Source organism: Thamnophis elegans, chromosome 6 (genome assembly GCF_009769535.1).
Source record: "Thamnophis elegans isolate rThaEle1 chromosome 6, rThaEle1.pri, whole genome shotgun sequence".
NCBI lineage: Eukaryota > Metazoa > Chordata > Lepidosauria > Squamata > Colubridae > Thamnophis > Thamnophis elegans.
In genome coordinates, this window is record NC_045546.1 from 77,455,812 (window position 1) to 77,473,210 (window position 17,399).

At 37.5% G+C, this 17,399-nt stretch overlaps 1 protein-coding gene across 1 annotated transcript in view; it reads left to right on the forward strand.

Moving 5' to 3' along the window:
• Nucleotides 1-13,245, forward strand: part of LPCAT1 (lysophosphatidylcholine acyltransferase 1) — a 55,860-nt gene extending 42,615 nt beyond the window's left edge. The window contains exons 12-14 of the mRNA XM_032220280.1: nt 1,818-1,916; nt 6,350-6,488; nt 8,527-13,245. Of these exons, the coding sequence (XP_032076171.1) occupies nt 1,818-1,916; nt 6,350-6,488; nt 8,527-8,702 (414 nt within the window). The 3' untranslated portion in view covers nt 8,703-13,245. The remainder of the gene's footprint in view (nt 1-1,817; nt 1,917-6,349; nt 6,489-8,526) is intronic.
• Nucleotides 13,246-17,399: the final 4,154 nt, after the last annotated feature.

A 17,399-nucleotide genomic window follows, 5' to 3' on the forward strand; every position in this document is an offset into this window, starting at 1 on the left:
AATATGATTGTGTAAACATGGGGAGGTGCAGCAATTATAAGTTTGAGGATGAGCGGTAAGGTAGCCCTTTTAAAAGTCCAGTGTAACTTCAAACAGTTTTTAAGTAATTAGTTGTAAGTTGAGGACTTACATGCATGTGAGACAGTGGTGGGTTGCCAATTTTTTTTACCACTGGTTCGGGTGTGCTCATGCCCGTGTGTGATGCTTCTGCGCATGCGCAGAAGCATCCGGATGGGTGGGCAGAGCCTCCCGCTGCCGCTACTACCAGTTTGCCCGATCTGGGCTGAACCGGGAACAACCCACCTCTGATGTGAGAGAAGAGCCAAGGTGGCGCAGTGGTTAAATGCAGCACTGCAGGCTATTTCAGCTGACTGCAGTTCTGCAGTTCGGCTGTTCAAATCTCACCGGCTCAAGGTTGACTCAGCCTTCCATCCTTCCGAGGTGGGTGAAATGAGGACCCGGATTGTTGTTGGGGGCAATATGCTGACTCTGTAAATCGCTTAGAGAGGGCTGAAAGACCTATGAAGTGGTATATAAGTCTAACTGCTATTGCTATTGCTAAATTCCATATGTAATTGTATATATAATTGTATATAATTGTATATATAATTCTCCAATTACAACAGTTTGTTTACTGACTGTTCGAAGTTACAATGGCACTGAAAAAAGTGACTTATGACCATTTTTCACACTTTTGACCATTGCCGTATTCCCTTGGTCATGTGATTTGCATTTGGATGCTTGACAACTGACTCACAATTATGACGGTTGCAATGTCCTGGACTCATGTGATCACCGTTTGCAACCTTCTGGCAAGCAATCAATGAGGAAGAAGATTCACTTAACAATTATGTTACTAATTTAACATTTCCAGCTAATTCACCTAACAAAAGTTGTAAAATGGGGCAAAACTCCCTTAACGAATTTTGGGGTCAATTCTAGTTGTAAGTTGAGGACTACCTATATTTGGAAACAGGAAATGGCTGTTGGTATGATATGACTCCACCTAACAGTACTGATTCTGTTACATGTATTTCATGGAGACAATTGCCTTCCTCCGCTGCTAAATTTTTCACTCTGCAGTAAAAAATTGTACAAATTTGCTAATCAAATTGCCTATACGTATTTCTTTACATAATCACACTTTTAGGGGATAGGTTACTGAAAAATGAAACCATAAATAAATACACTCTCCAAACTTTCTAACTTCCATTCTGATAAGGAAAACAGAAATTAACGGTTCACCCACAAAACCGCGCCCGACTAAACCGCGTCGCTGACGTCATCAACAGGGCGACAACAGCGCGGAGACAGAAGCACACTGTAAACCCTAAACCTAAAATTAACCCCTAAACCTAACCCCCCTAAACCTAATCCTAAACCTAACCCTAAACCTAACCCTTAACCTAACCCTAAACCTAATCCTAACCCTTAACCTAAACCTAACCCTAACCCTAACCCTTAACCTAACCCTAACCCTAACCCTTAACCTAACCCTAAACCTAACCCTTACCTTAAGTTGAATTGGCTTGCTTTCAAAGCACTATTTAAAGCGCCCTTCTTTCTCCGCGCTGGCTGTTGTCGCCCTGTTGATGACATCAGCGACGCGGTTTAATCGGGCGCGGTTTAGTCGAGCGTGGTTTTGACAGGTCACGGAAATTTACATTAGATTTTCAAAAATTCACAAGGATTTGCCCCCTATATATCTAAATAGTTGCATTAATCCCAGTTTTAGGAAATTGTTGTCTGTAAATGCAGAAATTTTCATATATTCTCTAGATACGAATTTCTACATGTTACTCTTATTTTTTCAACAGAAGGAAGATGGCCTGATTGACATACGAGAATATGTAACAGCTTTGTCGGTAGTCTGTAGACCGTCCAAAACATTGCAAACAATGCAGTTGGCTTTTAAGGCAAGTTACAGTTTTTTATTTAAAATGCTTAATGGCTATTTAAAAAACCAAAGGGTGTTTTTTGCAACATAGGTAAATATTAGGTCAAATACTGCAACATCATTGTATCTGGAACTCACTACTGACTTTACAACTGCTCATAAATGTTACTATCTGTTACAAATCATAACAGCAATCTGGACTGTACAGATATGCCATTTTTGTCTGTGGAAGCAAAATTGAGATGGGCCAGGGTTTTTTTTTCCTTTGCATGACACACATGGCTTTGTGTTGTGGCCCAGCAGGAGCCGTTGGAGCTGCCACCAGACTCCGACAGCGAGGGGCCCTATGAGTCGGCTCTGGAGGATGTGGAGGACCCTGGACAGGGTTCCGACTCCAAGCAGGGTGCAGAAAGGCTGGTTGGCCACCAGGAGGCGCCTGAGCCTTGGACCAGTGGGGAGGAGACAAGGGAGTGTGATTGTGACGTCATGCATTGAAGCAGTGGGGAGGAGACAAGGGAGTTGGTCCTGGATGCCCGGCAACGGAGAGCTAATAGGCGTAAAGAACAGTTACGCAGTTACAGGAGGTAATTGCACTCAGCTGGTGGTAATTAGGCTCCTCTCAAGACTATAAAAGGAATGATTGTGCACACGCCCATTGCAGGAGTCAACGTATTCACTAGAGCTGGAGAACTCTCGTAGCTAGCTTGGCAGGCTGGATTGCTGCCAAGGTTAGTCGGTGCTGGATTGCTGCCAAGGCCTTGACTGTGTGTTAATAAATCCTTGAAGTATCTTTGTCTCTGCATGTTTTGGTGTAGGACGAGGGGGGTCAGAACAGCTTTGTGGATCTTCAGTCCACAATATTTTAAAGCTGAGCTCTGGGGCAGAATTGCACTCCCTAAATGCATAACTATATGAAGAGATGTATCAAACAAATTAGTTCCTTCTTTTGTTTCTCTAGCAGCACATAATGAGAAATAATCTCCATCTCTATTGCCTTTTGTTCATTTTTGATCATGTTTTCCTGTTTATTGGTTTCTATCTTGTCTTCTCTTTTTCTTTCTACTACCATTGCATCTCCTTTTTCCTAACATTTTTACTTCAATATGGTACGTTTTGCCAAAGTTCTCTTAGCCAATGACCTCAGGTCCTGTCTTTTGAGAGGGAGGGGGAGAATATACACATTGTAAAAGTAAGCTTCCTACCAACTGGAACATTCTTTGTGCCACCTCCATTGGCTTTGTGTTCATTGGCAGATCTCTGCTTTTAAAGTTTTATAGATCACAAAGTGTTTCATGCTCTGACCCTTAACAAAACTACCCTTTCAGACTTTAGGCTGATCAAGCAGTGCTAGTTCCAGATGCTTCCTTGCTGAACTTGAGCATGGGTAGTTTTGCTGTATTGCTGATGGAAGTAACATTGATATTCTATTGTATTACATATCCCACCTCTCATTCCAAGCCAAATACACTGGTACTTCTGGAGAGCTCTTGACACCAGGAAAATCAGTTATGGAGGTTTGAATGCATTTTATGTCTTACATAATTCAACAGACTGCAACAGATCACCAATTTTGACCTCTTTTCCTTCTCCTTCAGCTCCAGTGACTGGCGTTATGCCATTGGTACCATCTTTGAAATGTCCAACTCCATCACCTTATTTTTCTTTTCTTTTTAAATAATTTTTTTTAATTTTTAATTTAAAACAAATACAGCATCCTTCTTTACATACTATAGAAAGTGTATCAGTTGGTTACAGAAAGATTTACATGCATCTCTTCCATAGTCAACAAACATAATTCATATTAACTTAAGTATTTTAACTCAAATATTTATACATGTCACCATCATTACATCTCCATTTTCATTTGACTATAATTGTTTAAGCGTCCTTCATCATAAAATATACCAAAATTTAATACATAACCACATACTGGCCTTTCAATTACTATTTCTAAAATCCTCCACTAACACTAAATCCTTATGTCCTATTCTAGCTAAACATAGAGCCGAGGTGGCGCAGTGGTTAAATGCAGCACTGCAGGCTACTTCAGCTGACTGCAGTTCTGCAGTTCGGCTGTTCAAATCTCACCGGCTCAAGGTTGACTCAGCCTTCCATCCTTCCGAGGTGGGTAAAATGAGGACCCGGATTGTTGTTGGGGGCAATATGCTGACTCTGTAAACCGCTTAGAGAGGGCTGAAAGCCCTATGAAGCGGTATATAAGTTTAACTGCTATTGCTAACATCCATAATATTTAATAACAAACTTTTCTAATCCTCCTTTCCAAATCATTGTTTAAAGTTTACATCCAGTTTCCTTATGTTATACCCATATCTATATATACGTCGTTATCCTTATCCCTTCCATCACCTTATTTTTCAAGGCTCACAATTCTTGATCCTCAGACATGATTCTGTAGATCTTTAACAAAACCTGAAAAAAAAGTTCCTTCTCTGAGGCCAAGATTCCTAAATGTTCCCCAGTCAACTTCACCACAATTACTGTTTGAATACGTGGCACAACAGAACCGTGCTCCACTAAAGCACGCCCGATTAAACCGCGTCGCTGACGTCATCAGCAGGGCGACAACAGCAACCGCGGAGAAAAAAGGGCGCTTTAAATAGCGCTTTGAAAGCAAGCCGATTCACATTAAGGTAAGGGTTAGGTTTAGCGTTAGGTTAAGGGTTAGGATTAGGTTTAGGGGGGTTAGGTTTAGGTTTAGGGGTTAATTTTAGCTTTAGTGTTCGCAGCGTGCTTTTTTCGTCGCGCTGTGATGACGTCAGCTACGCGGTTTCATCGAGCGCGCTTTAGTCAAACGCGGTTTTGTGGTGGAACCGTTTGAATATGCTACCATTTCCTAGTAGCAATAGCAATAGCAATAGCAGTAGACTTATATACCGCTTCATAGGCCTTTCAGGCCTCTCTAAGCGGTTTACAGAGAGTCAGCATATTGCCCCCAACAATCTGGGTCCTCATTTTACCCACCTCGGAAGGATGGAAGGCTGAGTCAACCCTGAGCCGGTGAGATTTGAACCGCTGACCTGCTGATCTAGCAGTAGCCTGCAGTGCTGCATTTAACCACTGCGCCACCTTCCTAGTGGGAAGTTTCCACATACTTCATATATCCATCCAATATCAATACCATGTTTAGGATCCACAGTATTCATATAGGTCCTATCCTCTTCATACGTAGACTCTCTTTGGTTCCATTCTTCATGGCCGTGTGTTCTGTATTCGGTTATCCATATTGATCACTAAAACTGTCTCAGGTTTACCCCATAAACCTCAAGTTCCTGCAGTCTCCAAATGCTAATTTGGGCAACTGTTCAGTTGCTCCATTACTTCTATCTGTCCCATTGGCCCCCTTCCCTCAATACTGTTCTTTTCTTCATATTGTATCTGTAGTTACCATTTTTATACCTTAGCCGTGGATCCAGCTCTTTTTTTTTTAATTTCCATAGCTCATTTCTGTTCTGGAGCTCCTATTTGAATTTCTGTGTTTTCAGTGCTTTGTAGCCTCATTAACTAGGATATTGGCTTGTAATCTCTACTGCCTTATATCTCTGAATTGCCTTCTCTGTACCTCCTGAGCTTCTGGTGTTTGCTTAATTTTCAGATTTTGAGAAGTGTATTTTGGCATCTCCTTGCTTCTTTACATTCTCTTACTCTTTACCCGGCAGACTAACACTTCTCTCTTTGTAGATGTTCGCTGGTGAATTTGATTATCTCAGAAATCAAGTAGTTTGCGCAGTAGAGATGTAACATGGTGTCATGTAACTACTCATGGAACTATATTGTGAATCAGCTATTTTTTTCTCAATCCACAGGCCGCCTGTTTAACACCTCTGCTGTAGATACTTCTCTATGGGAAGTGTGATAAAAAGGGTTCACCGACAAAACCGTGCTGACAAAACCACGGCGAGAAAGCCGTGATTTCAAAATCGCGCCCACAACAGCGCGCCGACAAAAGTGCGTCTTCAAAAAAACAACTCAAAAACAACGTAATAACCCTAAACCTAACCCTGAACCTAACCCTGAACCTTACCTTAACTGTAATCGCGCTATTGTCGGCGCGCTGTTGTCGGCGCGCTGTTGTGGGCGCGATTTCGAACTCGCGGTTTTCTCACCATGGTTTTGTTGGCGCGCCTTTGACGTGCGCGCATTTTTCAGGTCACGGATAAAAAGGGATGCCTCTCAGTACTTTGTCAATAGTACCAGCCCTTTTTAAGTGCAAAGAAAGTGCATGTTTTCACTTAAAAAAATTAGAAGTTTATATTGATTGGTAGGAAAAATTTCACACCACCTAGGGGCAGAAAGAACTTGTATATTTGGAAATAAAATGAAACTTATATAGTTTTCTGGTATTAAACTTAATATTTTATTTTGTGTCTCATATTTAGTAATAAATATGGTCCTTTTCTGGAACATCAAATAATAGGTCTCTGTATTTTACAGATGTATCAATCAGAAACTGGTGGTATTACAGAACAAGAGTTAACTTCCATCCTGAAGAGCGCCATGGGAGTTTCAGACCTGAATGTGTCCAATCTTTTTAAAGCTATAGATGATAAAGAAAAAGGGGAAATTGCATATGGTAAGTCAATTTTTTTATAGATTTTTGTGTATGGAAATCAGAAAGGGCATCTGGAAACGAAAACGAGCCAAACAGAGGAAACAATGCCTCCATCAAAGCAGGCAAGGCAATCTTCTAAATATAGACCAGCAGCCAATCCCACACTCATTCCTCCTTTTGCAATAATTGCATTTGGAGACTGCAGTTGCTTATTTGTTTATATAAATTGCGGGTTGCTTATTTATGCTCATGCCAAACATGTAAATAAATAGATAACCCACAAAATATACTGCACTGCATGCTCTGTGGTGTAATTCATATTGAAGCCTTACTACATTTTGGCTGACATTAAAAGATGGAACGCAACAGTGGTGGGTTTCAAAAATTGTTCGAACCTACTCTGTGGGTGTGGCCTCCTTTGTGGGAGTGGCTTTCTGCCCATGTGACCGGATGGGAGTGGCTTGCCGCCCATGTGACCGGATATGAAGATGCCGACGACACTTGTCAGAACCACCTTAAAATACCTCACACACAGCACTGGCATGCATAAGAATAGGATGTAAACTTGTTTTTTAAAAGGCATGTTTGGTTTGCGCTAAAACAACTTCAACACATGCAATGTTCTGATTGCGCCACAAACGCAGTAGTCATCCTTACCTTTCACAGAGGCATTGAGTTTTATAAATATGAGCATGATAGTGTAGATTAATCATATCCAAGGATCAGTGGTGGGTTTCAAAAAAATTTGGAACCTCTTCTGTAGGTGTGGCCTGCTTTCTGGGTCCACTGGTGGAACCTCTTCTAACCGGTTCGGTAGATTTGACAAACCGGTTCTACCGAATAGGTGCGAACTGGTAGGAACCCACCTTGGAATGCAACTACTTGACAGTGTTACCCATTGCCTTTAATTGCCCACATTCCATATCAATGAAATAAAGATGTGTTCTTGAGAGAGAATCATTTATGGCAGTGCTGTAATGTAATCTACAATTAATATTGCAAAACCAGTACTATAACTCCTAGTCAATCCTACCACATTTCCTAGATTGCTCTATATCTCCCTTAGTTGCAAGTCCTTCTAGTCCCTGCTGGAACAATTAACATATATCCATGCTTCTTTGACAATAGTTTATTATATGGGCTATACAGAAATCTATACTATCTATAAAAAAAACCCTACTCTGGTCTTTAATTTAGTACAGAAAAAGTAGATAGTATTTATTTTTCTGTTCTTAATGAAAATATTTTAATTTCTTTTACGACTTATTTTACCTTCCCTCTGATTTTGAAAATTACTTTAAGCATGATAGGGGTGAAATGCGGAAATTGGGATTTTGAATTGCATTGTAAGGAATTCTGAGCATTTTGGGAATTCTTGCTAGAAAGATAAACAACAGTGAATACATATATAATTGCTGAATGTTTGTTAATATCTTTTTCACATTTTTCTGCAGCATGCAATCATCAAATTATAATGTAATCTTGGGGTGCATAATCTAACTTGAGATACGCAGTAGCTGTCCGAGAAGAGAAAATTTGAAATCTCATAAGCAGTAGAAATGATAGCTGCCTTTGATGAAAGATAATGCTGTTTCTATATGTATCTTCTCAGAGGATATTGTGGATCAGTATTGAGAAACAATGTACACCATAGAAAACAAAAATAGTTTCAAAAGTACTATTACACTAGTTGCTCTTTAACTTTGATTCTTACAGAATGATGATGATGTTGTCTACAAGGCCCTGTTATAATTATGCACTCTACAATGAATTGCTCCAAATATTCTATAATACGAAACAATTGTTGTTAACAACCCACCTTAAACATGTTCCTTAAAGGTAGATAAATTATAATTTAGCCATGCAAAACCTACTGAAATCAGTTCAATCAATAACCGTGAACTTAGTTGCCGTTGATTTCAGTAGACATAAAGCATAACTAAATTTTCATTCAACTAAATTATACACAATACTTTTAATATGACTTATAATACAGCAAAAACAGCTACCTATTAATTAAAATAATTATTGAAACTGTCTTTTTTTCCCCCATTTCTAGATGATTTCCTTTATTTTACTGAAATGTTCCCAAACTTCGCTGAAGAGTACCTCTATCCTGATCAAATGGAGTCTAAAAGTTATTTGGAAACTCCTGCTCCTAATGGATTCTGTGCAGATTTCAGCCCGCAAATTACTGAAAATAGAAGAAATTCCCTACAGAAAAAAATGAATTAATATTAATAATTCCGTCATCCTCTTGTGGTGAGAGGAGTATGTCCTATCTAGGGCTTTTCATAGTCACGCAACTATATATCCTGAAGTATGTGAGAAGGCTGGATGTGTGGATGTGTGAGAAAGAAATAAAGAGAGAAAGAAAGAAAGAGAAAGAAAGAAAGAAAGAAAGAAAGAAAGAAAGAAAGAAAGAAAGAAAGAAAGGCGTGTATGAATATTTTACTGCATTAATGAGCATCTTTGGCTTCCTATTGGAAAGATCACTTTTTCCATCAGCAACTTGGAAAGTAAAGAATGTAAACAAACTTTAATTTGTATACTTAAAAACAAGATGCTTGCATATTTATATTCATTGTTTGAGTTCATGTACAAACTGTCCTACAAAGTGTGCATGTGAAAAAAAAATACTGTAGCTCCTATGGTGTCAAGTGCACTTCGGTGATTAGTGTTATCCCTATTTAGGGAATTCTTTGTCGGCCAGATTCTGCTTTCCTTTTTTACGAGGCAACATTGACCGCAAGCTCAAGTTTCACCTTTTTCATTGTAACCTAGTAGGTAGCTAAAGGGGGGGGGGGGAGTATGCAAAAATATTTTTACCTAGGGAATTGTTTTTATTGTGTTTCCTAGTAAAATGACCTTTTTTGAACTTTTAAATCCATCTTGATATCGAAAAGAATAAGGGAAGTTATCAAGGATTGTGTGCATTTTGTGCTAAAAACCCAGATTTTAGCACAGAAAGGCAGATTTTATACTTCAGAAAAGCTGAATTCCAAAGTCCCTCTCTCAATCCTATGAATTAGATAATATTTCTGTATTTCATGTTGATTGGCTTATGGGTAAAGGAAGGTGAACACATGCAAAAAAAAAAAATATGGATGCAGACCTAAGAAACACTGCCTCTGACAATTGGAAATTCAGATCGTTCTCAGCCTTAAGAACTAGAAACATGCCTTTTTAAAGTTTAAAATTCTCAGGATAGCAAAATCTGCACTTAAATTAGAACTCCTATATTTCTGGGTGGATCATGGAATACACACAGCCTTGCTATTTCCCTGTCTTCTCTGTCACTGCTGCATTTGAGTGTTCTAGGCAATGATAAAGGGTCATTTAAAAAGCAGTTTCAATGGCTTTTTGCACAGAATAAAATTTTCTATTGAACAGGCATAAAATAAACTTGCTGCATTATAAATTGCTAATAATTACCATATAGTTTATTACAGGTTACCAGTTTTAGCTATATGATTTTGACTGAAAAGATTTTTTTTTTGGTACTAAATCTGATTTTTTAAATATAATTCCTGACTTTGTAACTACTTTTCACTGAGAAATTACAGGTTTGCAAAATGTTTTAATATGAAACAGTTGTTTCAGTTTCGAAGTGGGCTGTTCAGCTATTCTAGAAATGAATTTCAGTCTCGAAACGGAAGTGTGATAAGGTCAGAATGGCCTGCTTCAGAGTCAGAACAACTGTTTCAAACTCAAAATGAAGCATTTTACGCTAAAAAGATCTCGAATTCAAGTTACTTTGCACTAGTTATGTATGGTGAAAACCAAGTAACCTGGCTCTCTCAAGACACTAATGTTAATACTGTTTACTACAACTTGACATAAAAGCTGGCTTACTGGCTTATTACATTTTAATTATGAATCTCTTTCGTTCCGTAACCAATAGGATCATATAATTTTGAATAACTTTTTAGATTACATAATTTTTTTTAAATGTGCTCATATGTTTACGAAATCCTAGAAAATACATATACATTGCTTTCATCTAGTCCTAAAAAACCTTCCCTCTTAATCTAGTCTATGGGATACATTTATCACTATTTATTCTTCCCACTAATTCTATTTATTTCCCAGGAATTCGATCACAATCTTTTACCAAAGTAACTCTCTAATCTCTAAGCCACAAAATACTTTATTTCTACTCTGGATGCTTTCATTATAAATGATTATTCTATACATGAACATCCACAAAAACATTTTAATGCAAGCATTTAATTTGGTGCAATAACTAAATTTAGATTTTAATATAATCATAGACTAATTGAAGTTAAAAAAAAACCCATCAATATACAGTATATCTGACACATAGATAAAGGAGAATTTAAAAAAATATTTTTTAAAAAAGCTAATTCTGTTTTGAGACATGTTTTATTACAGCTCTTCTGGCAGTGTGGTTTTTCAAGAGTTGAGGAACATTTGAAGATGTAATTTTTTCAGAATTCAAAAGCAGCTATTTCTTTCCAAGTAAACTAAATAAATATTCTAAAGAAATAAGATTGCTGATTTATTTATATGCCTGTTCTGTTTAGTTATAATAGTCTGTTAATTGGCATAAAGATAGTACTGCCTCTTTTAAATCTGAATATCTGTGCAAAAAGCTTTTTTGAAATTAGTAGGTTAGTATATTTCAAGTTTGGGACCAAAGAATTTTTTTTCCTTTAGGTTGATAGAGCTGCTGTGATCACTTCAGGCTTTCTACTTTTAGTGGGAGCAGCTTTTGATAGATTTTTAGACTGACTGTGGGATAATGACTATATTAATATAGAGTCCTACTGTGCAAGTAAATGCCACAACATTTTTATATTTCCTGCTATCATTTCTATGTTAATGTAGGGGTGGCTTGTTTTCATAATGTTTCAAAACATAAAGGTTTTTACATATAGTAGCAGGAATGGATCTCTTGCTATCAAGTTGCTTTTATTTTGCTAATAATGCTTTTTTTGAAGAGCATATAGAGAAGGAGGTTTTTAAAAAACCAAGTCCTCCTCAGAGATTTTCAAAGCTGAAATCTATTTAGAATTTGAAATATATAATATCTTCTATTTTAAAATTATTTGGGTAAAATTGGATAAGGATAATGCAGATGAAGGCTATGTTCAATAGTATTACTGTGGACTTAGCCACAAAATGATGCTTATTCTTTTGTTTTACCCACTTTGCCAAACTAGATTACAGTTTTGTGATGATATGGATGATTGTTGCATAAATGATTCTTAGCTGAAGTAATCTAATACATCTATAAGTCTGGTCCTGCCTCCCTTCTGTTCAGTGAGTTAAACCAGTTTCTGCAAAGTATCAGTAATTGAAAGTGCTGTTTTTCCTTAAAACCAAAATACTGATTTTAAAGAAACCTCAATCTCAGAATTCCATTCATCTTGAAAATAGTGGTAATACATTATTCTCAATCATTTCTCTTAATAGTGAATATATTGTTGATTCTGGTTGTTGATTCTTAACTTGCCAAAGCAGGGTGATCCAATTTCAAGAAAGGAAAGAGGAAGATAAAGAAATACTCTGGTATAGATAATGCTGTTAGGTGGGACAGATAAAACAAAATTATTGTCTAATAATTGGGCCTAGCTAGCTGACCTATAGGAACCCATAACTTAATAACATCTTGTCAAAGGCCTCATTTGCAATTCACGAAGGCCACCACATTTATCACCAGCATCACTTCCTTATATGTAAGAAAGAATTCTACAGTAGTACAGTTGAATAGGAAATGCAGCTCCTTTTACCTTGAGGAACTCTTAAAATTTTAAAATCTGTAATAAGCAGAATTAATGGGAAGGCATTATGTAGGAAACTTTTGCTTGAGGAATTTCGAGTAGAGAGCTACAAAGTTTATCAGAATGCTTTATTATATACTCAAAGAATCAGGTTCCATGGTAGGAAAGCAAAAAGGCTGATAGAAAAGATATCCCCTTGCTAAATTTTGTATTATTATTCTTGTTTCTCTATTTTACCAAAGGCCTTGAAAAAACAAAATAATATGCCAAGGCCCAGGACTTGTGCCAGCTCAATTATCTGAAGAGAAATTCAGAGAACAACTATCATCTACTTCACAGTCAACTAACAGTGAGATATAAATATCGGGATTGCATTCTGCTTCCTCGTCCCGTTGATTCCTATTAAGGCACAGAAAGCTTTCCACCATATGGGATGTTTTATTGCATTCTCTCTGTGATTTATATTATGGGTTAGGCATCCGTGCAGACCCTGTCCAAGCAGCCAAGAGATATAAAATTTCAAAAAGGAATGCCGTTTTTTTTCTGCAGCATCGCACATCACTCGATCCACACTAACTCCTCTCATTACATTTTTGTAACCACAGTAATTAGCTTCTCTCCCAGATTTTTCACTGAACCCCCAAATACTTTTCTGTTTCCATTTAGTATTCCCATTTCTATTTTGCCTTGTGAGGAGCATGTGCAAAATGTTATTGTCCCCCTCATGCACAGACTTTTCAGTATCTCTCTTTGGTCATGAAGATCCTATTCCACAATTTGTTGTAGAAGGAAAATTCGCTCTTCAGATCAATTTTTTTTTGTATCTTGGGAAAGGTGATACAGTAAACAGTAAATATTGCCAAACGGACAGATTCAGGATAACCATTTGTCTTGGTTGTGAATTTTCCTTGAGAACAAGCATGTGGATGGCAGATTCTGGCATTTCGTCCTCCACTTAAAACCGGTTCACCCACAAAACCGCGCTCGACTAAACCGCGCTCGACTAAACCGCGCCCCAGACGTCATCAACAGGGCGACAACAGCGCGGAGACAGAAGCACGCTGTAAACCCTAAACCTAAAATTAACCCCTAAACCTAACCCTTAACCTAACCCTTAACCTAATCCTAACCCTAAACCTAACCCTTACCTTGTTGGATTGGCTTGCTTTCAAAGCACTATTTAAAGCGCCCTTCTTTCTCCGCGCTGGCTGTTGTCGCCCTGTTGATGACGTCAGCGACGCGGTTTAATCGGGCGCGGTTTAGTCGAGTGCAGTTTTGACGGGTCACGCTTAAAACCTATTGTGCCCCAGAAACTGTCTAAACACCCCATTCCCTCTTTGATTGCAGTCTCTCTTTCATAGGAAATACCAAGCTTCTATTGTATTGCTACTTGTACAGAGGAATTGCTCATTAAATTGACGAAGCCTTGCTAAAAATCTGCCCCACTTGAGAGTGAGCAGGACAAAACTAGGAGGAAAAAAAAATCAGGGTGCTGTAGAGATTCTACCTACAGTTCTTTTCCATGCCTGCTTCCTTCTTTCTACCATTGCTGGATTCACCTGTCTGAGCCACATAAATCCTTCCTGGTCTTCCTCAACCCTAAAACTAAGTATGCGAGGAAGAGTGTATTAATAGCTCTCCAGATTACTCTTTTACAATAGAGAAATTTGGAATGAAGACCCCTCTCCTACCTCAGGATAGTCCAGATCAAAGCTTAGATATCTTATGAACACGTTCCTTTGGGGGAATACCTCTTTCTCCTTTCCATCAGTTCCATGTTTTCTCAGCATGTTCCAGAAATTAAAATTTGGTATTATGGCATCAGCTTTGCTTTAATTTTGATCACTCTTCCAATCTTATTAAAACTACTGATTTTTTAGTATATTATTGTCACCTTTCAATGCTGTAACTAACAGTTTCCCTCATACAATATGTTCTTAGGATATGGCTCCTTCAAAACAGAATTAACAACTGACATTTTAATTGTCCATGGCTTTAGCTTGAATGTAACTAACTTCTCCATACTCACAGACTGGAATTACATCTTCAAATGTTCCTCAACTCTTGAATTTTATATAGATTTGAAGGGGATTACCAAATATGATTAAAATGCCCATCTCCCAATTCTGTTGTAGTGGAGGTATCTTATTCCAGTTGCCACTCTCAGCAAAAACCAAGGGCATGGATAGGAAACAAGGTTTTGAACATGAGTTATAATCCTCAGAGATGCACTTTTCGTTGCAAATTATCTGTATGATGAAATGCCACAATTTTACAGAGATTCCTACCAGCCTACTTGTTAGATGATAAGTATCAGATAAATCTGATAAATGAAGCTCACTTTGTTTTTTTTAAAAAACTCCCTTAATTCTGATGATGTTAGCCTTGTGAGGTAGTCACAAGGAAATACACCCTAATTCTACTAGCAAAAATCTGTTAAAAAAAATTAGATCACAGCTGCCTCTCAGTATCATTTGGTCAAATATCCCTTTTACATATTCCCCACTATTGTAACTCTACACACTTGCTGCATTCCATAAGCCCAATTCATTCAGTTCCAAACAGTTTCTACTTTCCTGAAATGTATTTCAGAAAATTATGTTGGAGATCAATTTATTTTTTAATTATTTTTCATAACTCCCCCCCCCCCTACAGTCACTGTACTTTTCTCTTCAATTCTTTCACTTCTTTCCTTTCATATCCATTTTCTCCCTAAGATCTACTCTTGACACTACCAGGAAAAAAGTCTCCCTAAACTCTCTCACACCACTCTGGAGTCAGATTTCTAATCTAGTGGCTTGATACAGTTCTTTGCATCTCACCAACTAGAATGTAAGGCAGAATGCTAGTATATATTCAGTTTATTGCAAAACATTGATTTTATGGCTTTGCTCTTAGGAGCCCTTGTTGGAAAGATTATCACAATTTAAGTCTAACTCAATCCCCTATTGAATTTAGTGGGTTTTTTGTCTTCTGAGTATTAACCAATCAATTGTATCGGGGGCTGCAATCCATCCAGGTGGTGTAATACAAAAACACTTATGGGATTATTTATCATCTAAAACCAGCCTTTTTCTTAACATAAACTCCATTAACTGTCTTCTCCAGTTCAGAGTTCAAATAAATCCACTTGTACAAGTTTCTTGTTCAGTATGGATTATCCATATAATTTCCCTAATGCTTTGTAGCTCCTCTACTACATAAGGTTTTAAATATCCTTGTATAAAAACTATTTGTGGCAATTTCATAGATATAAAAGAAGTCAGCACCTTTTGAATTTTCCAATTCAAAAAACAAAATTGTCTTATATTGATGGGATTACCCAAGTAATGGGCTACAGTATGTTTAATCTTATCATTCATTAAAAATGTCCTCTATTGACTATTTCTTTCTATGATACCTTTAGGAGAATACTGTAAGTAATGATTACACAATAAATTTGTAACAATCTTATCGTGGAATTTATAATTTAGGAGATATACATAGGCAATTCTTTTTGTACCCCAAATGTCTTACAGATTTGTTTACAACCCTTTGTAACTTCCAAATTAAAGCAGCTTAGTTCATTGTAAAGGGAACCTTTTACATGTTTTTGTATAATGCATATGATATTCATTATAGAGAGAAATGTGGTTTGGGAGCAGCATAAAACTTTGATTCATTACAGAGTTACACACCCCTTTTAAATTGTGACAAAATCAATATGTAGTGGCTCATTTACATCTAGAATAACCAAATTTATAGATTTAAAAAAAAATTAAAATCAGTAATTTATCTTGAAACACTTTGAAATTACTTTGTTACCGCTGTACCAGTGGTGGGTTGCAGGCGGTACGCCTCGGTATGGGCATACCGGAGCCTGCCCAGAGCACTGGATACCGTTCCGGTACGGTGCTCCAGAGGACCCACCCACCTGCCCGAGCTCCTTACCTGTCTTTTAAGGCTTCAGCGCTTACGTGCACGCGCATGGCGCATACAGCACCTGCGCGATGCTCCACTGAGCAGCTGGAGGCTCACGGAGGCGCTAAGACAGATGTGTGTGTTGCGCGCATCCATTTGGATGCTGCTGGGCCCGTTCCAACTGTACAGGTTAGAGCAGGATCCGAAACCCACCAATGCGCTGTACCTAATTTGGATCACTGCTTGAAGGCAAGTAATAATTCAGTCCAATATCCTCTTAACTCTCAGTAAGTTTCATGAATTGGTATGTTTAGAATTTTTCTGTAAATTTACATTTGGACCAATAACCGTTGCTACTATGGCAGTAGCTATTAACTGTAACATCCGACAGGAGATCTAACAGGTTAGAATCAAACATGTTAAATGCTGTATGACAGTCAATACTGCTGAAGTCCTTTATTTAAAAATAAAATGATTTGGGGGACAGTTGCAGTAACGTATCTTTGCATTCGTTGTATGATTATATGAAGAATCCTGATCAATGCATTTCTGATACAAATGGTTATTTTTTTGCTGAGTTTCTGGTTTGCACATGTATATAGACATTGTTTTTATTATATAAGAAACATCATTAACCACAGTCCAAATAGGAAAATATGTCCCTGGACTTGCTATGTTAGCAAATGTTTGGGATGAAGCACCATGTATCAGCTGTTGCTAATGATGTCATGTTGGCATTGCAGTGCAATCCAGAATTAAAAGTATGGTCACGTTTCAAAGCTGAAATACTTCACTTCATTGTCTTTACTGAAGTAACCTTTCAAATAATTCCTCTTTTTTGTACCGTGTCTTTTAAGTTTATACAGTCTGACTATATCTGGTATCGGCACTCTTCAGTGATTTCCTAAAGGGAATACCTCACTTTGAGCAATTTTTTTTTTTTACTGTCAAGTGAGTAGAATTATGTGTCTTTGTTTTTAATTGTAAAATGCTATGAACTGAACCATGCCAAGGAACGAAATAATCATGGCTTTTATGGTTTACCATTGTGAGACACTTATTTCCTTAAAATAAATTTTGTGTTTGTTTATAAGAATTAGGTCTTTTCAAGATTTTAATTATGCATTGTGGCATCACTGGGCATTTTATTACCCTGTTGGATTTTTTTTAATTTGACTGGATTCTGGTAAACTTAATTTTGAATGTGAATACAAATTAAAAGAATGGGAAAAATATTTTGTAGTTTTGGTGTATTTCTTCATACTATAAAATTCATAATTTTGAA